At 49.2% G+C, this 24066-nt stretch overlaps 1 protein-coding gene across 1 annotated transcript in view; it reads left to right on the top strand.

Annotated features, from left to right (window-relative positions):
* The window catches only part of LOC104128796 (phosphofurin acidic cluster sorting protein 1), a 41128-nt gene that overhangs the window by 5740 nt on the left and 11322 nt on the right, over positions 1-24066 (top strand). Inside the window, exons 3-8 of the mRNA XM_035897072.1 lie at positions 13715-13802; positions 21522-21611; positions 21982-22107; positions 22299-22461; positions 22619-22710; positions 23744-23824. Coding sequence (XP_035752965.1) covers positions 13715-13802; positions 21522-21611; positions 21982-22107; positions 22299-22461; positions 22619-22710; positions 23744-23824 — 640 coding nt within the window. The remainder of the gene's footprint in view (positions 1-13714; positions 13803-21521; positions 21612-21981; positions 22108-22298; positions 22462-22618; positions 22711-23743; positions 23825-24066) is intronic.

Genomic DNA, 24066 nt, shown 5'->3' with positions numbered 1-24066 from the left:
GTACAACTGTGTGCAGATGAAACAAAACAAGTTTCAGAAAAAGCTCACAAAACCCCTGCGCTGAACAAGGCTGATTTAAGACTGATTTTTACATACAGAGTATTCACTTTTGACTAGGGTATGATCAGATCAGCTTGTGTCCTGTGACAGTGCTGGAGAGTTAGTTGCTTCTAAGCAGATAAATTTTTTCCCACAGCTAAGACATGCCTTGACCCTGTGGTGTACATGCTTTGGCTGTTGCAATGTTAAGGATGGCAGGGTTGTATATATTCTTGATGAGGGCAGGACTAACTTCAGTGGGGTCCAATTTTAACTGACCTGTACATGCTTCTCTTATTACATGCTGATTATTCTTGTAAAGCTGTATTTAAATTTGCCCATGCAATTTTAGGGCATGTTAAAAAACCTAAACTAGTGCAGGCTTGGCATATACCCTTCATCAGGTAGAAGCCAGTTTGTAGATAGCGTGCAATGGATGCAGCTGAACCCTCTGTGACAGTTTGAAATTGCACTGTTCAGCCTCACGTGGGTGTTGACAGAGAAGGTCTAGGAAGCAGTGCAGTAGTTGGTTGTGGACTGCAGTAAGCACCTCTGCCTTTCCACTCAAAAGCACTGCAGTGATTTCCTCTCTGGTTGAGTAGCAATGCTCTTTAGCCTTTCTAAAGCAAAAGCCTCCTCCACCAATGACTGTTGCCTTGAAAGGGAGACCTCCAGACCTTATCCTTCTTTCAGAGTACAAATGTATTTTAATACTCCCTGTTGCTAGTTCAATTCCTGGTCTGTCTTTCCCCCTTGTACAAAGCAGGGTTGGCTGCACTCCAGGTCTGTAAAGACCCATATTGTTCTGTGTGGAATTGCTCATCACAACTGGTTATTCCCTTTAAACAAGCATCTTTAGGTGTAGGTGACATCAGAGGACCTTGGTGGTATTTGCTTCTGTGGACAGGACCAAACCGTACTCCTGTTTCCTCAATGTGTCAGTGTACTTGATACTGGAGCCAGCCCCAGAGATACTGCAAAATGGTTCTTCCAGACAGCATTGCCAGGGTTGCAGTGGATGAGAGGTTCACTTAAGATTGGGTGGGACTTCCCTGTATCGTGACATGGCTCTTGGGCATGCTGTATTGGCTATGAATGCTTGTTGGTGGGGATATGATGGGGGCCTAGCTTTTCTATCTACTGTAAGACACACTGGGCTGAATACGGGAATCCTGGAGATGCTGGACTGCTGCTCTAGTGTACGCATTGAGAGGAAGCATGCTATATCTGCAGTGACAATGGTGGAACTACTCCTGTGTCAGGCTGGCCCAGAGAGCAGCTCTGAGCATCTCCTGCCCAGTAGCAGGCAGGACTGCTGCTGTTGGGCTAGGCATCCCTGGCCCTGCTTCTGCTGGAGGTATGGCTTGTGTTTGTGAGTCTCTGTGCTCTGAGCATGTCGGATGGTCTATGCAGCTTCCAGGATTCTGTGTAGTTTCTGGGTCTCCAGGTGTTGTGGACCTGTGGTCTCCCCCTTACCTCAGCCTCTGTGCCTCCATCCCCGCCACCACATTTGGGCTGATCCTGCCACCTGCCACTTAGGATAAGGAGCAGTGGTGATGCTCTAATGTAGAACCTCAGATCAATCTTTTATACCTTACATGAGGGAAGAGTAGTGGAACTGTACCCAAGGAATGGTGCTAACAAAAGACTTCGTGCTTTTGTACCTGGGTAGCAGTAGTCTTCAGCCTCCCTGTGGGAACAGCTTCCTCTGCCTCTTCTCCATATGAGATTATCCTGAGGAAAGGATTCACCTCTCCTTTGAACTGGCAGTCTATTTATAGCTGCAGACTGAGCACCAGTGAATATAACATGCTAATAACAAGCTGAGGAATGCTTTGGGGGCCTTGGCTTCTCTGTTCTGGCTTGTTTTGTTCTTGTTTCTGCATATTGCTGTTCATGCCCTTAGTAATTTGACTTGGTTTAATCTTTTAGATGCTTGCTTCTTGGCCCTGGGAATTGAAGACAGTGTGATCTAGCCAGGCTGCTGTGCTGCCTCACCCTTTGGGCATTAGGGTGGGTTGTCTGATGCCTTCACAGCAATTCTGTTATGGAACTGACAGATATTTCTGAACTAGGTTTTTCCTTTGAGTGGTACCTTATTGGCATGTCCAGATCCTGGCCCTTTAGTTAAGTTTGGTCCTCTGATGTTGTTGTCCCTTGACTTTTGCCCTTCTCTTAAAAATTGTAACTGGCTAGAATTTCAGAGTCACTTGCAGTCTTATTGCCTGCCCTTCTTAACCACTTCCTCCATGTTAGATAGAGTCAGATTCAGAGGCATCCCCTCATGGCAGTTTTCAAAACTTTTCAGTACTATTCTGGGCTTGAACTAGCTTTTATTTCTTTTATAGGCTTCTTTTACAATTTGATCAGTGAGCCAGAAAAGCCACATTTTTGTCTCTTCTGCTTCAGTTGGCTGGTGCAGAGCTGCCTGTGGGCCATTCCCAACTTATGTGCACTGGCATACATTTTCTAACAGGCCGTGTAGAAAAGCTGGGGACGACTCATTTCAGAAACATTTAACGATCTTCTGTATAAAATTCAGAGTACTTAGAAAGAAAACAGGGACACTGCATCTGAACATACAGGTTTGACTTGGCCAATACATGCCCAGATAATGGGCATAAAGGAGCACCTCTGTTGCAACGAGTGGCTTTGTGTGCACTTATTGCACAGGAAATCCCTCACTTCAGCCACAGATTCCCACAGGTTTGTGGGAAGGACTGTATGACAAACCACCTGTCCCTCCATTTCCCAGGTTCTCCAATAGGCACTCTGGTGTTCTGGTGCACACTACAAAAATGTGCTTTAAAGAGAATAAGTGGTTGGTAGGGTGTTGCATTTTTCACATGTGTTATGAATTCAAATTGTCTTAGCCAGGGTGTCTTTGGATGGCTGTATGAGCCCGGTGTGGCTGTAATACAGGATGTGGTATGGAGGCACACCAAGTTATTCATGGACTCTTTTGCTAGATGAAATGTCTGTCATGATAGCTCCTGGCTCTGCTTGCAGCTTGCTGAGATGTTGGATGGGCACAGTGATCCTTGGAAAGAATGTCCTGTTTCACCAGGACAATGCCTAGAAGTGAGCAGCTCCAGGTGCATGGAGTGTCATGTGCTTAGTCTGTGGGCTGCTTGCTGGAGCCCCCAGGGCCCTGTCAGCTTGCAAGTAACTGTCTGATGCTGCTGAGCCCAGCGTCTTTGAGAGCAGGGACTGTGCCTGCCGGGCAGCTTGGCAGCCTGCTGGGAAATCTTGTGGTGCCAGTGAGCATGAATGACTGCAGGGAGCAGCTGCCTGTGTGCTTTGCCTGGAGAGGTCCTCAAGGGAAAACTGGCTTTGCTTTGGCCTGCTGGAGCTCAGGCTGCTCCCGGACACAGCTCCTCTACTTTTGCAGGGCAGACAGTCCATGATTCTCAATGCCTGCTCCCAGAGAGCCTGATGTTACAGGGGTATACATGAGCACAAGACAAGTACCCCTCAGCTATTGATCTAGAGTGAACCATAGCAACATGTAGAGCCTTCTCACTTCCACTCCAGCTGCATGGGTTGTGTGGCATCTCTGCCTCAGAAAAGCATGTGTCGTTGGGTAGAAACAGCCCAGCAGCTTTGGACTGTAGTGGTGTGACAAGATGGATGTCTCTGCCAGGAGGGGCTATTTCTGAAGCTGACTGACAAGGAGAAGCAGTGCACACTAGAGTGTTTGCAGGTGTCTCTATGCTAAAAAGAAACCTGCTCTTTAGCACCAGGTAAGCTGCAGCTCCTTGCTGTGTGGTGTGTGAGATAGCTCTGGAATGTCTGTGACAGTGACAGGTTGGAGTAGCCCTCTGATCTTGCCTTTGACACTGAATACACACAGTTCTCCTGTAATCACAACTGTCCTTTCATAGCTCCCGTACTTTTCAGACAAGGGTCCTTGTGTCAGGTGTGGTCAGCACAGTGACCTCACTGCTCTAGGTCAGTGGGTTAAGAGACCTGTGTATCAGAGAGGTTAAAAACCTGTTGGGAAGCTCCATGCAGAAAATTTAAGCTCACTTCTAGTCAGCCTGGATCCCTTTTGCTTCCACCTGGGAAGTAGTCCACAGAGACTCAGAGGTCTGGAGTGGTGGGTAAAAAGCAGTGCTTTCAAGGAGCACTGCAGTATGAAGGTACAGGTGGGTACCAATTTACAAACTGATTAAAAAGAAAAGATTTAAAGCAAAACTAGTGGGGGAAGCTGTGAACAGAGGCTGAATACATCTGGGAAGACAGCACAGCAACTTTGTTAAAATAACAGTGTTCCAGCCTGTGCAGATCCTGGGGATGATAATACTAGGCCATGATGCTTTGGTAGGGCATTTTCTGTTGCTGACTTTTTCTAGCACAGGGCAGCATGACCAGACTGTAAAATGACATTATGAGGTGCCAGGTTTGTATCTGACTTGAATCAGATTAAATGTTAGCAGGAAAAGAATTTTGTTGGGAAACATGCAGTTCCCAAGAGTATTTTAGCCTTTCCTCTTAGCTTTTGAACCTGTCGGGCAGCTTCATTTAGTATTTATGGAAGAGTAGAAGGAGAGATGTTTAAAAACCACATCAGTGGGTATAAGGAGGGTGCAGGAAAGCTTCATGAGTGGCAAAATGTGTCAGTTCAAATTTTGAAGCTGCAGACCCATCAGAGCAGAGAGCCGGGCGTTCTCTGCCTGCAGGCTGGAGGCTTGTGGAACACAGCTGTACTGTGTGAGGGAGGCACTTGGTGCAATTTTACAGGCAGGCATGAAGCTGCGATAAAATAGCAGCAGCCTGGCTGGTAGCTGTGCTGGGTCCAGGGCTGTGCCAGTGCCATCAGAGATGGAGCAGCTCTTCCCTGGAGTGGCTTGGCTCAGAAAGGAAGTGTTTAATAGCACAAAGGACAGCTGGATGTGCAGAAGGCTGTAGCTTGCCTCAGTGAACAGTGGTACCTGCCTTAACTCTCTGTACTGGTAGGTTCAGTCCCTGCTAATTCATATGCTCTGCTGGGCAGAACTCTATGTTGAATTCTGTCTGGAGAGGGCCCTTGCTAGGAAGGAGGGGCAGGAATAGTTTCCTGTTGCCCAGGTTCTATGCTGGCTGCTTACGCAAGCAGCACTCATCCTGCCCGGGAGCTTGTGATGTTGGGTAGGTAGGCCTGGTGCCACAGGAGCAGCTGTTCTTTCTTCCCATACTGGGGCTGGCCACATTGGCAGGAATGACCCCTGAGATCAGGGTAGGAAGGATGCATGATTTGTGTGTGATTTACTCTCCAGGCATGTGGGAACTCTCAGTCCACAGCAGGGATTGGTCAGGCGACGGCATTTCTCAGGAGGAAGCAGTCCGCAGGTCAAGAGGTGGCATTCAGGTTATATGTTAACTTTAGCTGTCTCTTTTTCTGCTGTGTACAGTGTCCCACACTGAGCCATCCTGGAAATAAGCATGGCAGCAAGCACTTGCATCCTAAACAGAAGTCCACAACACAAACAGCTAGTAGGCCAGAGTGCTCCACTTCTTTTCAAAGCTGCCTGTATTACTGAGTCCAAAACTGTGGGTCTGTCTGAAGCTATGGAGCCTGCAAAGGACAGTTGTGCTTAGAGAAATCTGCCTGGGAATAGGAAGGGAGTATTTCATCATATAGGCTTATCTTTGACTTGCCTCCACTATGGCATTTGCATTGGTCTGAGAAAGCAGCATCTGTCTTGTTTAGAATCAGTCTGCATGGAGACATGCTGGCATACACTTGACCGTGTGAATGAGGCACATCCAAACCTCAGAGGATGGCTCAGCAGCCTCGAGAAGGAAAGCATGCAAGCTCTGGTGCAGTTGGCTGCAGGCCTGACCAGTGGCAATCCTGGGCAGCTTCACTGCGTTGAGAGTGTCGCTGTTGTCTGTGCTTAGTGGGGATGCTGGAGAACAGGGAATACTCCCTGATTTGGTGTACAGCCTTGGCCAAGCATTTTGTGAGAGCACTGTTTTTTCTTTGCAGCCAGGCCTGCTCTGTCCTGATTTGGGATGCTGTGACCTCTGCAATGGCACTGAAGAAGCTGTGCATCCTCATGTGTCTGCTTCATTGCCCTGCTTCTTGGAACAGCCCACCCTTCCTCACTATGACATGGGCAGCAAAAAAGCAAAGGGATCTTGATGTTAGCTCTTTTTCTGAACAGCCATTCTTTCATTAGAAATGCAGTGTTATGAGTAGTTCAGATTGTCTTCCATGTGCATTGCCTGCATGTTAACGTTTTGGCAGCACAAAAGCAGCTGAAAGCTGCTGGAAAAAAAAGTACTATGCGCCCTGAGCATAGCACTGCTGCTAGTCTATCTGCCTCTCCTTGTGTGACTCCCTGTGTTTATGACTGGTGTACACTCAATAATGCATTTTGGCTGATCTTTTTTAACAAGGATGTTTCAAAAGCATAACCTGTTAAAACCCTGTGAAGGAAACATAGTGGATGGTCCAAGAACAGTTTTGGCTACAGTTTGGCTACAGCTATCAGATATCAGTTTTGAAAGCCCTGGAGAAGAGAATGATTTTTCACATCATAAATATTTAGAAAAATGTTTATATTCTCCTAGGTAAATAGAACAGATCTTTTCTGTAATGCCAACTGAATCTTATGTCTTCCAGACAAAATCAATTAATCCATTGCCTGGCTGTGCTTGGTCTTCCCTCACACCTGGCTGCTTTCACACATGTAGCAAGCAGCTCTGATAGCTGTTGCTCGTGATCCCTAGTAGCTACTGCTGCTGGCTGAGACATGCACGCAGTCTGTTGATGTTCGTGTCCCTTTTCTGAGCCTCCTTATCTTCTAGGTGCATTTGACCCAGCCTGATATGTCTGCTACGCCTTGTCCTACCTGTTGTGTCCCTTTGGGATGTGACCTGCTCTTTCCTGTGCATCTGTTGCGAGTGACTGTGCCATTTCAGTGGTATTGCAATACTATGAAATATATATCTTAACACAGAGGAGTGCTAAGAGCTTGTGGTGGGAGAGCAGGCTGTTCTCAGGAGGCCTCTGGGTGGCAGTCAGAGCTCCTGAGCAGGCCCGTGTGTGGTCCCTGCAGTGGGAAAGCCACTTCTGAGTGTGTTTAGTAGAGCAGCTGGGTGCGGCAAGCTCAAGGGCAAGTCACCGACCAGACCATAGCTGTTCTGAAATAATCTGCCTAGAGATTAAGGAGGTAGGGACTCTTCCAAGGGCTGATCAGAGCAGGGCATGCCCGATAAATATACATACATGGTGAGATGGTGATGTTTCATGCAATTAAGAATGGACTGCCCAGACATATGAGAGCAGTGGCAACTGTTGGGGTGGGCTTTGTCTCCTGTGAGGCTAGGAAAAATGAAAAAATTAGGTGCTCCAATTCAATACAGTGATGCTGAGGTCCCATTTAATGTGCTACACTGGCAGGGCCTGCACTGGCCTCTTTGAAAAGAGGCTGCAGTCTGCCTTGAATGGCCATCCCAGGGGGCATGTGCTAGCCAGGACACATGGCTGTGAGAAGGACTCTGGGCAGCTGCGGGCAGCCAGCTATGAAGACAAGGAAAGGTGGACATATCTACTTGTAGGGCACTGTTTTCTTCCCTTTGACTCCCATTTGTCCTGTCTAAGGATGCCATCTTGCTCTTGGTAATGCATACCCTGCTGATACTGGCATTCTTTGCTGTTCCCAGCATGCCTTTGCCCTCTGTCCTCCCATGTAGTGTGGCCAACTAGCTGCTGTGGAGAGAAGGAATCCCTTCTCAGCACAGGCTTTACGTTCCTTTCCTGTTATAACCCTCAGAGACAAAAGGAAGAAGAGTGTCAGCTGGTCCTCCAGAATGTTTGAGCGCTGGCCTTGGGTTTGGTCTGTCTAGAGGCACTTGGAAGGAGGTGGGATGATGGAGGGGACCAAGAATATTCACATGGGAAAACAGGCTGGATTTCCTAAGGCAGGCTGTGAAATGCTTTACAGGAAATGAAGGGATGTAGCAACCTGAGGAGTTTTGTCTTTCTGTCCCCCATGCTTTGGGATTTCCTTTGGGAAGGTCACCTGCGAATTGGGATGAGTCAAACCTACTGCAATTTGCAGTAACAGAAGTCTGCTCTGGATCCAGCAGCAGGGCAGGCATGTGCTTTTGGTAGCAAGCTGCTGTCAGCCAGGATGCTGGGGAGCCAAAGTGCCTCTCTCATGGCAAGGAGAGGATTGCTGATCAGCACCAGGGCTGTTGTGCTGCACACCACCTTGTGTAGCTCAACTGGAGGACCTAATACACAGCAGGCATTTGGTGGCCCTGGCCCTAGCTCTTTCCTTGGGGACCCCAGGAGGGTGCTGCCTTTGGTCTCTGCATCCTCCTGTGTTACACCTCTTCACTGAAGCTTGCTTTACTTGCCCTTCCTGGGCTGCAGCAGCTGCCGTTGCTGGAGGGCAGAGAGGCAGGAGTGTGCTAGCAATAGCAAGCCTTGCGTGCTCTGTCACACTTTTCCTTGGGGAGGCTCTCAAAGCAGGCTGATGTTTGCCTTCATCCCAGTTCATCTTAAAGCACATAATTGGCCCACCTACCCGTCCTGATGCCTGAGCTGCAGAGTCTGATCAAGAGCCTGCTGCTGTCCCAGTTCATCCCTCCTGTTTGCTGGCAACAGGGACTTGCTTTCTGAAAGTGGAGTAGGTCTCTCCTCCCCTCTGTGTGCATCAGTGGTGTCTTGTACATATGTATCACTTATGGCTCAGGGAGTATCTTGGCTGAGGGCACATTCCGGGAAGTATCTCACTGCTTGCACCCTATTTGTGTGCTCTTCCCCTGACACCTCCTTTGGCCACTATCAGAGGTGAGCTGTAGGGCTCGACACCCCTCTGATCAGAGGGGGTAAAGCTGCTTTTACAAACTGCTCACTGAGACCAGCCAGTGCAGGGCTAGTTGTAGGGCATCTGGCATATCCCGGAGTGTCTGGTCCTGGCTGGCTGCCGTCTGCCCTCTAGTGGGAAGCTTTGCAGGAAGTAAGTGCTGCCCAGCAATTGAGCAGGGGTGCAGGAATGTCCTGTACCTTGTGAGCCCCACTCAGCGTCTGGCATCCCGCCAGAAGCCCAGTCTCATATCACCTTGAAAGGCAAACCTGAGCTGTCAAAATCAGGAAAAATATTGAGGAGCTGATAAATTGCTGCTGTTGAAAGCTTAGCTCACAACTGTGCATCTGATAAGAGTGGTAATGTTGACAAGAATGTGTGGAGGGCCAGTGCTGGGAAAGGTGGACGTGCTCTAACATTTGTATGCGGCATGGGAGCTACAAGCAAAACCCGGGGAGCCTGGCTGCTGCCACTTGAAGAAATCAGTGCAAATGTTCAAGAAAATGATCCTGCCCAGTGGGTGAGCTGCCACTTACCAGTGGTTAGTAAGCCAAGCACTGAATGCCAGCAAAAAATATGTACCATGTCTGCTCAAAAGGAGCGAGAGACCTGCTATTAAGGTTTTATATCCCATTAGCGGCCAGATGTACCATTCAAAGAGCCCTCATTGCTGCCTCACTTTGCAGTCTAGCCTTCACCTTCCATCCATGATCCCAGTAGAAGTGTTCCTTGGTACCTCTGCCTCCTCAATGCCCATGTCCTGTGCAAAAAGAGATGTCTGAGGTTCCTTGTTTACACAGAGCACAGACTGCTTCTCTGCCAGTTTGTGGGTAAGTTTTGGGTAGTTGTGCAGCTCCAGTTTTGCAGGGTGCTTCTAAAGTTGCTGCTCCCCCACTGTGTATGGTGTACCCCCAAATCTTTTTGCTGAGGCCATAGGTAGGTGAAAATTGTTTTCATCTCCTTACTAGTTGCTCTCAGGCTTATGGGCAAAGCACAAGCTCTAACCCGCTTCTCCTGTACGGTGCACAGATATATTTTCATCCCATTTTCCTTCCTTCTCTAGCTTAGAAACCGTACCTCTGGCTTGTACTCCCCTGGCATCAGGGGCTTTAAAGAGATGTGGCACTCACTGAAACGTTGTCCTTGAAATACAACAGTAAAACTAGCCACTCTGTGTGTCATATGTGAGCAGCAGTCACCTGTTGGGACAGGAGATTGAATGAATTTGCAAACAACAGCTGGAGCCAGTGCTTTGCTGCTGGCACTGAATTTCACAAAATGCATGCGTTACAGGAGCTTTTCTTTTCAAGATGAACTCACAGGCCAGGTTGGTGACATCTTTATAAGTGTTTCATCAGACTTCAGAGCAAAAACTCCAAATTCATCATTTAACTAGGGAAGAAAGAAACAGCTGTGAAGCTGCAACCTGAAGTGGGGGGAAAATAAGAAGGAAAAAATGTATGGAGAAAGATGCTTTGGGGTGTTTTCAAAGTATGACTGCAGTGTCTTAGAACATACTCTAGAAAATTTCACCTTTGAGGTTTTAATGCTATCAGACAGTTAACTCAGTGAGATCCTGGGTTTGCTCCTTTCTGTCTCTCTCTTTCTTTTTTCTCTTCCCTGGTCTTATTTTGATGTAATTGCTTGCAGTTCAGAATCCCAACTTCAAAAGTCAGTGCTTGCTTAGCTAAGGTGAGTGAGAGTGTATGTCTGTGTGCATGCTCCTTGGTTGGGGGTGGTGCTGTTGGGATGCATGTATTTGTGTGTATGTGTGTGTGCTCCTTTTTGTTACCATCATCTTAGCTGGGGGTGGTGGCAGTGATGGGTGTGTGAATGTGTGTATGTGTACATGTACTCCTCTTTGTTACCTCCTCGGCCAGCAGTGGTGATGGGGTGCATACTCCTGCTTAGTACCAGGTTGAATAAGGAGGTAGAACAGAGTGAGTGAAAAGTAGGAGATGCTTTATTTTGTTGCATGTTTAAAAAGCCATGATCAGGAAAGGGGGTTTTGGCTGACTGACCATCCCAGTTAGTGATGGAAAGAAGGCAGCATTTTTGAATATAATACCAGGACATGGTGACTACCTTTCACCAGTAATTGGCCAGTAGTGGAGTGTAGGAGTTCTGGAGTTCCAGGAGGCTGTCAGACTGTCCTGTTGGAGCTCATTTTCCTCATTGCTGTCAGTCACTGTTGCTGTCAGAGTGTTACGCAGTCATGTTCACCACAACTTGATGTAGAGGAAGTCTTTGCAGTAGTTCCACAGCTCAAGAACAGTTGCTACTTATCCTGTTTAATTATATGAGCAAGTAGATCCAGATTTATAACTTATCTACCAAAAAGTTCAGTGGCTTAGGGGAGATCACACAGTGATCAGTTCTGGGCAAGACCATGGGGTAGTTGCCATGGGATTTGGCTGGAGTGTTCAGCAATGCATACCATTCTGATCACTGTGGATCGATCCTGTCCTGTAAAGATCTGCAGGGCTTAGTGTGAGACCCACTGCTGTCCAGTACTGGTGCTGAACACCTAGTGCTGACACAAATCTGGGTGATGCAAGGATTGGTTAAGTAACAGATCAAAAGAGGGTCATCAGGGACAGCTAAGCTGCTAAGGAGCACCCTTTTAAAAACTGTGTGCTCTTGTGCTGCAAATAAGTACATTTAGACTCTAGAACATGCATGCTAATCTCTGTGGGAAGGGTAGTAGTATTTTAGAAAGAAATGTTTTGAGAAGCAGTTGAAGTCGCAGGGTACAAGCTATACCTGAGCTAGTGAGATCTTTGAGTGCTGCAGCAGGGGAAGAGCAGAGGGTGGAAGGGGGTAAAAACCTTCCTGCGTGTGCAGAGTACAGGATCTCCCACTGTGTAAAAGACATTTTGAAAATCAAAGAGGGGTAGAAAGTTGCCAAGTAGGCAGAGCAGATCAGTATTCATGGGAAAATATCAGGTACTGATGGGATTCCTGAGTGCCTCAGAGAGGAGCATGAGGAGCTAATGAGTGGACTAGTTTGGCTAAGGACTGTTTTCAAAGCAACAATAGCCAGGTAGAATTATAATCTTTCAGTATCCTCAAATTAGGACACTATCCTTATGGAAGTTTTAATCTTTTGGAGGTAAGTTTTTCATGCAGGTAACTATCATTACTAGATCAGTGCTTGTATGGAAAATGTGAGTAGATGTTCTGTCATTGGTTTACACATTCAATCATCATTCCTCTCTGTGGCTTGTCTAGGGACTAGGGACAGGTGAAGTTAGCACTGGTTAGTGATGGCATTAGCTAAGCTTAGCATTTTTGCAAGCTTTTCCTTACTACATCTGGTGGTGTAATTGCTGTACCCCATCTTTCTGGCCAGCACTCAGTCCTGTCCTCCTTACCCTAGAGGTGGCCTCCTTGTCTTTGGCCACGCTCCCTGCAGCTCACTCCTAATCTTGCCTGAGTATTTCTGGGGAGCAAGAAGCCTGCCCTAGATGATAAGATTTCTCCCTTCCTACAAGCAGAGGCTCAGAGGGAAAGGGTAGACAGAGATGAAATCACTGATTGCGGTGCTAGGGTGCACAAGGTATGAGGGCTTAGGGGCTATAGCCCTGGGCTTTGCTGAAGGAATCCAGGCCATCTAGCAAAGAGGTGGGCAGAGCTTGCCTGCACTCCCAGCTTCCTGACTTCTGATCTCCACCATGCCCTGCTGTCCAGCCACAAAGGACAGAGCAGCAGGGTTGCAGTCACAGCCCAGCAAACCTGCACAAGCTAAAATCATTTTAGCAGGGAGAACGGGGGCGTGGTAGGAAGGTGAGTGCTTGCTCAGCCCTAAACCTGTCCTGCAGTATGGTTGTCTGTCCTTCGCTTTCCAGTACTGTTTCACCTCTGGGCTGTTCTTCACTATTGCTTTATGTTAGCATACCAAGAGCGAGTTTTTTTTCCTTCTTAAAAAATAGAAAAAGGGGGGGAATAGATTTGGCCCTCAGAGAGCATAGTGTGTCAGACAGAAAGGTATTTTGTAGTGACCCGTCTGTTCTTCAGGAAGGGTGGCCTAAATCTCAGGTACAGCACACTGGTATCCACAAAAGTCCTGGGTACTACTGGCTGCAGCAATGCAGACATTAAGCATGGAACATAGAGGCTAGCTTGCAACACGAGTGCCAGTGTGGCTTGTTGTGAAAATGTGTCTGGCCTGAGCTCCTTGAAACATAGTTCCTCACAAGTAGTCTCCATGGGACTCCTGCTGCAGGCTCCCAAGGCAGGAGGTCGGGGTGGCTGGCTGTCTCACAGGCACTGACTAATCCTTCGAGCAGTGAAAGTAGCTCTTCTTACTTAGCCTCTTCGTGTTTTTTTCCTGGAAGTGCCACTTACCATGCTGAGTCCCCAGGATTTGAGGTTGTCAGGGTCGCTCTGCTGTATGAGGCTTCCTGCAGGGCTGCTGCCTCCCCAGCTTCCAAAGTCAGCTCTTGTGTGGTACTGCACAAGAGAAGAGCTGAGTTCTGATGTCTGCATGGGAACATTTGCCTTAACTAAGTCCAGGATAAGAGTGGATTTAAGTGCTTTGGTTTATAAATAAACAGCACTGTGGCCAAGGTAGATTTAAGCAGAGTTGGCAACAGCCCTACTTGGGAATGGATCTCTTTACCACATGGCCTGCTGTTGGACTTCCTGTCGCATGCTAATCCCTTAAGCCTGCTTTAGCTCCGTTAATTTTCCTTCTTTCCTTTTTTCCCCAATGGGCTGTCTCGGTGGCGCATGAATGCTAGTGTTCCTCAGCCAAGCTTGTGCCTACGGCTGGGCCAAGCACCCAGGCTGCCTTCCGAGCATCGGGTACCATGTGGCAGGGCCCCAGGGATGGTGGTGCCTGAATGTGTCCCATTCTCTCTGTCTTACAGGCTCTGCAGCCTGCGCCTGAAGAAACTCACGGTGCTGAAAGAGCTGGACAAAGAGCTGAACTCCGTGCTTATCGCTGTGAAGATTCAGGTAGGCTCCTCTCCTTGCTGCTGCCTGATGGCAGCAAGCCCCTCCTTGTGCCCTCTGTGAAGTACTGGTCTGCATGTCCCTTGTCTTGTGCCAACCCCTTGCTTCGGTCTCAGTCAGCACCCGTGGGGAGATTTTGGCTCTCAGGCAGGTGGGAATGATGCCCTAGGGACAGCAGCAAGCTGCCTTGTGCTGGTTTCTATCAGGGATGAATTTGGTTAGGCCTCTGCACTGGGACAGAGTGCATCTTGCTTCCCTGCTTGCCTCAGCCAAGGCCCTCCTCTTGAGCTGCTGTTCAGAGTTTGGCATCCCCTACCCCACCGTTCCTGACCCTTTAGACAGGCTCAGCGCTGGATGGTTTCTGGCAGTGCCCTCCATCAGGTTCCCTTTCTGGGGAGTGAAGGGTGGAAGGGATCAGCGGCTCTGTGCATGACTTCTGCTGACATTTGCACCCTGTGTGATCTCACTGCTGCCTCTGCTGTCCCCTCCCTTTCTCTGTGCATCCCTGCTAGGCCTGCTGTCTGTACTCTGAACCAGGCAGGAGGGAGGGGAGAGTGCCCCCATCCTGGTATGTGTGACCCTTCCCCCTCCTTCTCTGCAGCTGGTGGTGAAGAGATGGATCCCTGTGGGTGCAGGTACATCCTTTCCCCCTGCCAAACGACAGCGTGGAAGCAAGATGCCTCTTGAGTATACTGTCCTCACCACAGCTCCCCTAACCTAGCTGGGATGCTGGTGTCCTTCCTTTGTTCTTGTCAGCTGGCAGCAAAGCTACTGATCCCATTGAAAGCACTGTGGGGCAGGAGCTCATCAGCTTTGTGCTCCCACAGAGCTCTTTGTGTCGCACACATTAGGATCTAAATCCTGGATTAGCGCTGGAAGCTGCAGTATTAGTGGAGCTCTGGGAGCCAGGGTTTGCCTTCATGGCAGACCTGATTCACTTGCACAGAAGGAACTGAAAGCAAAACGTGTGAAACCTGGGGCCTGGAGTGAGGGACAGCAGGAGGATGCTGTGGTCCACACTCTATTTGTGAATTTCCTACTTTGCTGGACTTCCCATCGCTGTGCGTATGGTGCCATTCAGGAGAGCTGAAAGCACCGGGCTTTCAGCCCCAAGATCCCCAAGACCTGTGCCCCTTTGGTGCAGGCTTTAGCAAGGAAACAACCTGGGCAGGAGAGGGATGCTTGGCCCCTGGAAATGTGGGAGCAATCAAGGCTGGGACACAGGTGCTGGCAGCACAGGACTGGGAGGCTGGGAGCCAGCTGAGGGCTGTGGGTCCCACATGTCTGGGAGGGCTAGGCTGATCCCTCATTCCTGCACTGTTGGCCCAAGCTGTCTGTGCTTCTCTGGACTGGGGAACCTTGGGCTCTCCCATGCAGCCCACTTATGCTGGGGCTGCCATGTGCTGAGCATGTATGTCCTCAGCTGCCCCCTCTCTCATGCACTGCAAATGTGAGACTGTGGAAGAGGTTTCACAGGGGGACTCCAGCTCTTTCAGATCACCCCCATCCCTGCCACAGGCCAACCTTGCACCCTGTTGGCAAAAGAAATTAACAGGCCTCAGCAGTGACTGAGGCCACAGAGGCTCTTCACTGCAGGGCTCCTTTCTCTGCCAGGGAACAGAGGCTGCATTCAGGGTCTTAATGTAAACATGGTCACCTCCTCTCTGCGTGGCCACATACCCATGGCTGCATGCTGATGTAGGCTCCCTGCAAAGCTGAAGGAAACTGGCGGAGAAGCTTCTGCTCACATTACCCTGTGGCTCAACACTCATTGTGGGAGTGTGGGGGGGTGTACTTGTATGCCTCCCAGGCTGCTTCCACCTGCCTGACCAGCCGCCTTGGCAGGGTCAGGGACTGCTGAGCCTTCCTGGAAGGCAGATGGAAGCTGTAGGCAGCTTCAGCACAGCCTGCCTACAGAATGGCCTCAGATGGATCCATCCCTCCTGCTCCTCTCCTAGGTAACAGATGAGTCACGCTAGCAAGAAGCTGTTTGAAGGCTGCCCAGCAAGCATTGCCATCTCCATCTTTTGGATGGAAACAGTTGATGCGTGTAATTTGTGGAACCTGCAAGTTCCCAAGGGGACAGCTGGGGACTAGTGGAAAGGGGAGCTATATTTTCTCTCATTTCAGTAGGAGCTCTGTTGGGTTAAGGAAGTTGCCATGCTGAAAGGCAGGTTGCATGGAAACAAAGCTCTGACCCTGCCTGAATGGGGCTGGCACCAAGACAACAGCCCCAGCACTGGAGACAGTCTGCTCAATGAATGTACATGACCCAAAGGATAGTGTAAGCCTGTCTAGAATAGCTGATAGTGATCAAGCCCTTCTGGTCTTAAAAGACAGCTTCCAAGTGTGGCATTTGCTGTTATTTGCTCCCTCATCTGAAAAGACCTCTGTCATTGTCCACAGAACATACCCATTTTCCAGAGGTGATTTGAATATTCAATGTTCAGTGGCTTCCAGTGAGATAAATTCTGAACTACTGTGAAGAAGGGGACTTATTCTCATATCACTTGAGTGGTTTTTAAAACCTTTATCCCTTGTTATTTGTTTCAACAGACTGGAGATGTCATAGAGCATTTCCTTCTGTGTATTGTTCAGCCTGGCATTAAGAAATTCATATGTGCCTGGCTCAGCTCCATAAAGGTGCAGATATTTGTCTTGGCATCATAACTGATTATGGTGTGAGGGGAAATGTGGTACTCCCTCTCAGCAGAGAGATTTACTATATTCAGGAACACCTGGTCTTGAGCTGTGCATAGAGGAAACAATCAAAGAAAGAAGAAAACAAGCCCCAGCATTCCCAGAACTTTCAGCTTCTGTGACAGGTGCTGTGGGAGGGATACAGATCCTCCTGCATCTGCTTGCAGGATGTGGCTGGTGACTCAGACTCAACCCTTGGTGCTACTGTAGAGGGATGATGCTGGCAGCCCCTACATAGTAGACCAGAATGTGTGCTACAAAATAGGCCAGGCTGAGAAGTTCATTTGTGTCTGCCAGGCCTGCCTGCTGCCCTGGCCCTGCTCCCTGCAGAAACTTAGATTTTTTTGCTCCTTCTTGCTGTGCATGGAAGGTGCATGCAGAGTTTTCTGCCTACACCTCACTCACGCTTTGTTTCTAATCTTTTTGCAACCACTTGTAGGATTTTCCACTCCTGCCTGAGCAATCCCAGAACAATCCCAGCTACCCCCTAAATAACTAAATTTGCTGATCATATTTAATTGGGTAATCTTTCCCAAAATGCACCTTTAGCTTGAATTCTGGGTAGTGCTTTGCTGTCTGCCTTGGCCTGGTCTCCCATACTATGTTAGTTCTCTCTCCCTTTCCAGGTTTGGAATGCTCTTCTAGCCTCAACCCTGTGTTTTAAACAAGACCCATCAGGACAGATTTATACCTGAAATCGGTGATTGTGCCTTACAAACCAGACCTGGGCCTGTGTATAGTAGTGAAAGTTCCTGTATGCTTTCAGTCTATTAGGTAGTGAAGATCTGTGACCACAACCTCTTTCTATTGCTTTTCACTTCCTTGACAGTCTTTGTCATCTGTGATCTTCACTGTAGCAGTCTGATACTAAGTTTTCCTGTAGTACTGATGGTGATACTCGACTGTTCTGCTGAGAAATTGGTCTTGCCTGACATGACTCGAATTGCAGAACAGTTGAGCTACATCAGGTGTTCAAGGCCATGTCCAGCTGAGGTTTGAATTTCTCAAGTCTGCCTGTGTCCTGTCCCAAGGTTTGACTGCACTCATAGAGAAAAAAAAATCCCAACATCTGATGGTAATTTTCCATGTTCCAGGTCAACCCAGTTGCCTCTTACTCTGTCCTGTGCACCTCAGAGAGGAGTTCACTTCTGTCTTCTCTGCACCCTCCTGCTAAGTGTCTGTAGGCAGCAATAAAGTACCCCTTCACTCTCTCTTTTTCCAGCTGAACAAACCCAGCTCACCCGGCCTCTCCTTGTATGTCCTGTACTCCAGCCCCTGACCATCCTGATGTCTTCTGCTGGATTTGCTCCAGTCTGTCAGCGTCTGTCTTGTACACTGGCCCAGACTGACTCTGGAAGCCAGTACACTGGCCCAGACTGACTCTGGAAGCCAGTACACCGGCTCAGACTGACTCTGGAAGCCAGTCATGGTGTCACCAGTGCTGAATAGAGGGAAGGAATCCTTTTTCTTTGCCTGCACATTTGTTGAGGCTGAGATTGGTGTCACTGCTGCAACAGGGCATGCTGCTGATGTAGGGGTACTCTGATGTCCCTCAGGATCCCCCCTGTCCCTTTCTGCAGAGCCTGTCCTACTGCCTGGGGTTATTCCCAGACAGCAAAGTTGTGGGATGTCCTAGGGAAGGACTTTGCTTTTGCCTTTATTGAACCTCATGAGGTTTGTGTTGACCTTACTAGAGATCCCAAATTATTCTTAACTCCCTGTTGCTGACAAGCAGGCAGTAGCACCCAGGTGCTAGTTTCTAATCTGTTTAATTGGAGCAATGCTAGTTTCTGCTCAATTGTAGTTTGCTCCTGAAGGCGATCAGTGTTTCCTACTGGATATGTGAGTGCCATCCATTTCATGAAACCTAGCATACCTTGCAGGCGAAACTTGAGCTTTAGGTAGTGGCTTTACTTTGCTGACATGACTGTACCTCACACATTTGCAGTACAATGTCTAACCCTTTTTCTAACCCACATCCCAAGTGCCCTGAGCTTAGACATTATGATCTCTCTCCCTTCATGTGACCCCACAGGCAAGGTATCTCCTAGGGCTTGAGCTCAGCCAGGGTTCAGCCTGCCAGGTCATTGCACCCATAAAGAATTGGCCTGGACCTAAAACATGCTGCTGTTTAAGGGTCTCTGAGCCCCACTGCTGCTCCCTTCTGCTTGCATTGAGATAATGAACCAGCCTTTATCCCAGTCCTTGCAATGCCACATGGATGTGCACTGGCATTTCACTGAAGGCCAGAGCCTAGGACTGGAGCTGGGTGTGTAACTTCCATAGTGGTAAAGGACAGTAACACACAGGACAGCAATGTTTATGAAACCTTCACTCACTGGACATACCACCCAGGCTGCCCTCATCTTTCCTTTGCTGTAACTCTGACCCCAGAAATAGCATCTTCAAGAAGAATAATTGCACCAGTATGTGTGGTTTGATGAAATAGCGAATCTTTGGTAGATAATCTCTCTGCAACAAGCAGCAAATGGTAAATGTCCTAAATGGTCACTGTCATACTGACCACCTATCATCTCTTATTAAAGAAGAGTTCAGGAAGGAACAGTCAGTGCATTCTTGGCCAGGAATGCTCACAGATGAACAGATGGTGAAGGGGATGAGCTCCACCTCCTCTCTTCAGTTTTAGGAAGACCTTTCACAGGAAAGCCTCACTCCTGGCACAGTTGCCAGGAACAATGTTGCTGACAGCTCAGACTGGGCCTCTTGAAAACCAGGGTTTCTCCTAGAGCTTGTCTTTGCTCTAGCTCAGTGAGAGCTGTAATGCTGCATCATTGCAAAATGTGGAGGCCTTTCTTGCCTCCCCTCTATAGGTTGTTTGGGTTTTTTTTCTTGCTAGCATGGGTAACACCAGCAACAGACGCACAAGAAAGGCCTTATATCAGTGCCACCCAGGCTTGCTGGACCCTGCTGAAGTTATCAGCCAGCTTCCTTGGTGCTCACTGGGTGTTGAAACATGCCTGTGCCCATTGCCATTCTCTTTGATTGCAGAGGGGATGTAGCTGTGGTCTCCTTTATGGTGCCACCTGCATGTTTATGTCATGACTTCTGGGACTGCTGTCCCATTTGCAGTGGAGTTGAAGAGCTGGGGGCTCTAACCTCACCAAGGCTCTAACCTCACCTAACCCTAGCCAAATCTAGGATTTAGGTAAGGTGGTGAAGGGCCTCTGGCCACAGCCAACTTAGGATCCTGCTGGCCAAGGCATCTGTCAGGATCAAGCTGTGAGGGGTATGGGGATGCAGTGAAGTCCTGGGAAGTAGCAACATATATGAGATGGGGCCCGGTTCCTTTGGACTGCTCTGCCTATTTGGTTAGCTTTGACCCATCTGCTCACTAGTCCACAGTTTAAATTAAGGAGGGCTTACAAAAGCAGCTGTGTACCCTGATGAAGTTTGCTGATGATACCAAACTGAGTGGGGAAGTGGACACTTCAGAAAGGAGATCCACGCTGCAGGAAGACCTGGATAGGCTGGAAGAGTGGGCTAACACTCTTTGAAGTTCAACAAAGACTAATGTAAAGTTTGGGAAAACATAATTCAGGAGTGCAGCACAGGCTGGGATTTACCCAGCCGGGGAGCAGCTCTGTAGAAAGGGACCTGGAGGTCCTGGTGGACAAGCAGCTCAATATGAGTAAACTGTGTGCTGCTGCAGCAAAAAGCCAACAGGATGCTGGGTTGCATCAATAAGGGCATCACCAGCACAAGGAAGTCATTATCCCACTGTACTCAGCACTTGTCAGGCCACACCTGGAATACAATGTTCAGTTTTGGTCTCCACTATACAAAAAAGATGTGGGCAGGCTGGAGAGGGTCCAGAGAAGGGCCACCAAGATGATCAAAGGACTGGGAAGCCTGATGTATGAGAGAGTCTGAGAGAACTGGGCTTGTTCAGCCTTCAGAAAAAGAAGGCTTAGGGGAGGCCTTATCACCATGTTCTAGTATTTAAAGGGTGGCTACAAAGAAGGTGGAGACTCACTTTTTACAAGGAGTCACATGAAAAAGATGAGGGGTAATGGGTACAAGTTAATCCTGGGGAGATTCTGGCTGGACACAAGAGGAAAATTTTTCACAATGAGAACAATCAGCCATTGGAATAATCTCCCCAGGGAAGTGGTGGGTTCCCCAACATTGGACACTTTTAAGATTTGGCTGGACAGGGTGCTGGGCCATCTTGTCTAGACTGTGCTTTTGCCAAGAAAGATTGGACCAGAATGATCCTTGAGGTCCCTTCCAACCTGGTATTCTGTGATTCTATGATTCAATGATAACTGATTTGCAAGAACAGCTGAACTGGCCTATCGTGTTGTCTCCCTAGATCAATGTCTTGGCTTGCTGCCCCATTCAGAGGAGAGAGTGAGGGACCACAATGGGCTGTTTTATACTTGTAGCTGGCCCCACAGCCCTGTGGGGGCACAGACAGTGGGCATGGGCCTTTGGGGGAGGTGGTCCATGAGTTGCGCCACACTGTGATCCAGAGAGCCTGGTGCATGCAGACAGCATTTTTCATCCCCCAAGTCATTCAGTGTCTCTGTTAGCAGCCAAGCCATAGAGATAGTAAAGATAGGACAGGAGTAAAGTCCATCTGCTGGGGGGCAGAGATGTGCTCCAGGACTTGTCCCTTTCCTGGCTAGGCAGTGTGTTGGGACCCTTTCCTTCCCCTCCTGGTGCTCTATGCATGGCTCCCGCTGGCTCTAGCAGTGTCCCCCTACACAGCATCCAGTGGGTTTCAGGTGCAAGGAGCCAGATTAAGCAGAGCAGTCTTGGGAAGAAGTGCTCCCTCGCAGGTGGGCAAGGAGAAAGAGCCTTTGGCAGCTCAGGAGACACTGCAGGCTTTTGCGAAAAGTTGATTGGTATGTGTAAGGTGGCTCTGTGAGGTGGAACAGAACAGAGTCAAAGCTCTTTCCTTGTGGACTGTGAACACTATTGGCTTGTGTGTGTGGCGCAGTAGAGTCTGTGGCCAAGATGCTCCAGCTTAGCTGTGTGCGTCTACCAATCTTGTTGTAGGGTTCAAAGAGAGTCCTGAGATCAAATGAATACATCCTCCCTCCTGGCGGCCTGATGGAGACTGAGCTGGAGCTGACCTTCTCGCTGCAGGTACCTTGTGTTGCCTGGTTCCCGGGCTCCCTGGTGCTCCCCTCACCTGGCATGTCTCAGCAAGCACGGCTTTGGGGGCTCAGTGTGAAGGGGGCAGCCTCTGAGGAGGGGCCTCCTGTGGTTGCCATGCTCAGATCATAACAGCACAGATTTCTGCTGCTGGCCAGTTGCTCCATTGCTCCAGGGGTTGTTATACTGGGCAATGTGGATTTGGAGGATGATGCAGAGTGCAGGTGGCCTTTGAGGGGCACCTCAAAGCTCATCAGGCCAGATCCTCCTATGCATCAGCACTAAGGATGAGTTTTCTACCTGTGTGTCACACTGAGCCCTGACCTCATCCTGCCATCTTCCCTGTGCTTCCCTTCCCCAGTACCCACACTTTCTCAAGAGAGATGGCAACAAACTGCAGATAATGCTGCAGCGGAGGAAGAGATACAAGAACCGCACAATCCTGGGCTACAAGACCCTTGCAGTGGGCATCATTAACATGGCCGAGGTACAGGGTGCTGGGAACAGAGGGCAGCTTCGCATGGCTTCCCTGTGCCAGTGCTGGGAAGGGAGCTGGGCTGGCTGGCAGGCGCTCAGGGCTGTGAGTGCTCTGGCTTTGTTGGGTAGCTATAATACAGAGGAGGTGGGCTGCCAGCTGCCATTGTGTCACCCTGGCAGGGGGCTTGTCTGTCTGCCTAGGTGATGCAGCACCCAACGGACGGTGGGCAGCTTCTGGGCCTCCACAGCAACATGAAGGACATGAACATCCGAGTGGCTGAAATCAGCATCTACTCTTTGTCCAGTCAGCCCATTGACCATGAGGATGGGAGTGTCCCCTCAGGTCCTAAAATCAAAGCTTCAGGTGTGTTAGCGCTCATCACAGACCTGAAGGCAAGCGTTTGGGACAGGATGTGGGTAATGGAGTGTGTCCCCAAGCGTGTGGCAGCAATACCAATCATTTCACTGGAGCCATGACAGACATCATGCTTAGCTGTGGCATCTGCACTGTCTGCTTTCAGATCGCTCCCCAGACATTGATAACTATTCTGAAGAAGAGGATGACAGCTTCTCCTCAGAGCAGGAAGCCAGTGATGATGCTGTGCAGGGTCAGGTAAGGGAGGCCTGGCAGGGTGACTTACGTCCTAGTCCCCTTTCTGGGCCAAGAATCAGGGGTTGATGGTCTCACTCACTCTGAGCCCTCTTATCTCCCTTGTAAACATTTGTAATGGTTTCAGAGGGCAGAAAGCCACAATACCTGACAGCATGAAGAACTGTGGGCTGCTGTCAAGTCCATGGTGGTTCAGGGGACTTTGGAGAGCTATAGGTATCATCCATGTGTCCTTGGAGCCATCTGGTCTGCAGCACAAAACCCCTGCTGAGTCCTCTTCACCTTGCACCACGATTCTCTCCCATCTCCCTGTGATAACAGGCCAGAGGCTGTCCTCTCTGAGAGAGAGCAGAGCTTTTAGGAAGAAGTACATTCTGGGTCTGAAAATAGTCAGAGGTGGCAGACCCATCCCATCCCTATGATAAGCTGTGCCACTGCTGTTTGCTGTCCTCTTGTTGTGGTGCCTACACTCGAGGCCAAAAAAACTTGTGGTAGCACGCTGATCAAGCACAGCGACAAACTCCTGTCCAGGGTCCTCCACATTACCTGTCCTATTGTGCTGGGTTAACACATCCGGGCCCTGTGTCCCTGGGAGCTGTGTGTATCATTGAGCCTGATCCCTGGAAGAACGTGTTTTGTGAGCTCAGGTGCTGCACCCTCTGAGATAACCCTGGAGAGGGGAGAGCAAGAGAACAACACATGGGTCACGGGGAGGCTGGTGAGTGCGGAGAGAATTTTAGGTTGTAATGAGGACTGTTGCAGAAAGCTGTTGTCTCTCCTCTGAATCTTGCTGGTACATGTTCCCCTGGAGAGGCCTGGGCGCAAAGGTGCTGGGGAAGAAGGTCTATTGTGGGACAGTGCTAAAGAGAGAGAAGGAGCTGCATGGAGGTGGGAGAAGTGAGAAGCACGACTTTGGGAGCAGAGTGGACCAAAGCTTTTCAAAATAGGGGGCAAGCATGGGGCAGGGGAACTTCTAGGAGATGCTGCTCCCTGCACTCTGAGTTGCTCTGATGTGCTGTGACCTTTTGCCTTGCAGGATCTGTTTGATGAAGAGGATGACTTGAGGAAAACCAAGAAGGCTAGGAGGAAAATGATTCGAACCACATCAATGACCAGAGTAACATCAGCATTTACAACGTGATCAAAGGGATGGGATTCGCTTACTCCCCTCCCTGCAGGCAGTGAGGGGGGTTTGAGGGGGATGCTGGCACTGGTGCAGAGCATGGGAAAGAGCCCTTGGCTCTGAAAAGAATGGGCAAACCTCTTGCCATTAATGAGTTAGCTTGTTGCTCAGAGCTGTACTCCAGCTCATGGTCTGTACTGTGTTTAGCCTGACCTCCTATCAATGATGATCTGTGT

The sequence above is a fragment of the Egretta garzetta genome, unplaced genomic scaffold (assembly GCF_000687185.1).
Source record: "Egretta garzetta isolate BGI_Z169 unplaced genomic scaffold, ASM68718v1 scaffold17, whole genome shotgun sequence".
In the NCBI taxonomy this organism is placed as follows: Eukaryota; Metazoa; Chordata; class Aves; order Pelecaniformes; family Ardeidae; genus Egretta; species Egretta garzetta.
This window is presented reverse-complemented; position numbering and strand designations above follow the sequence as displayed.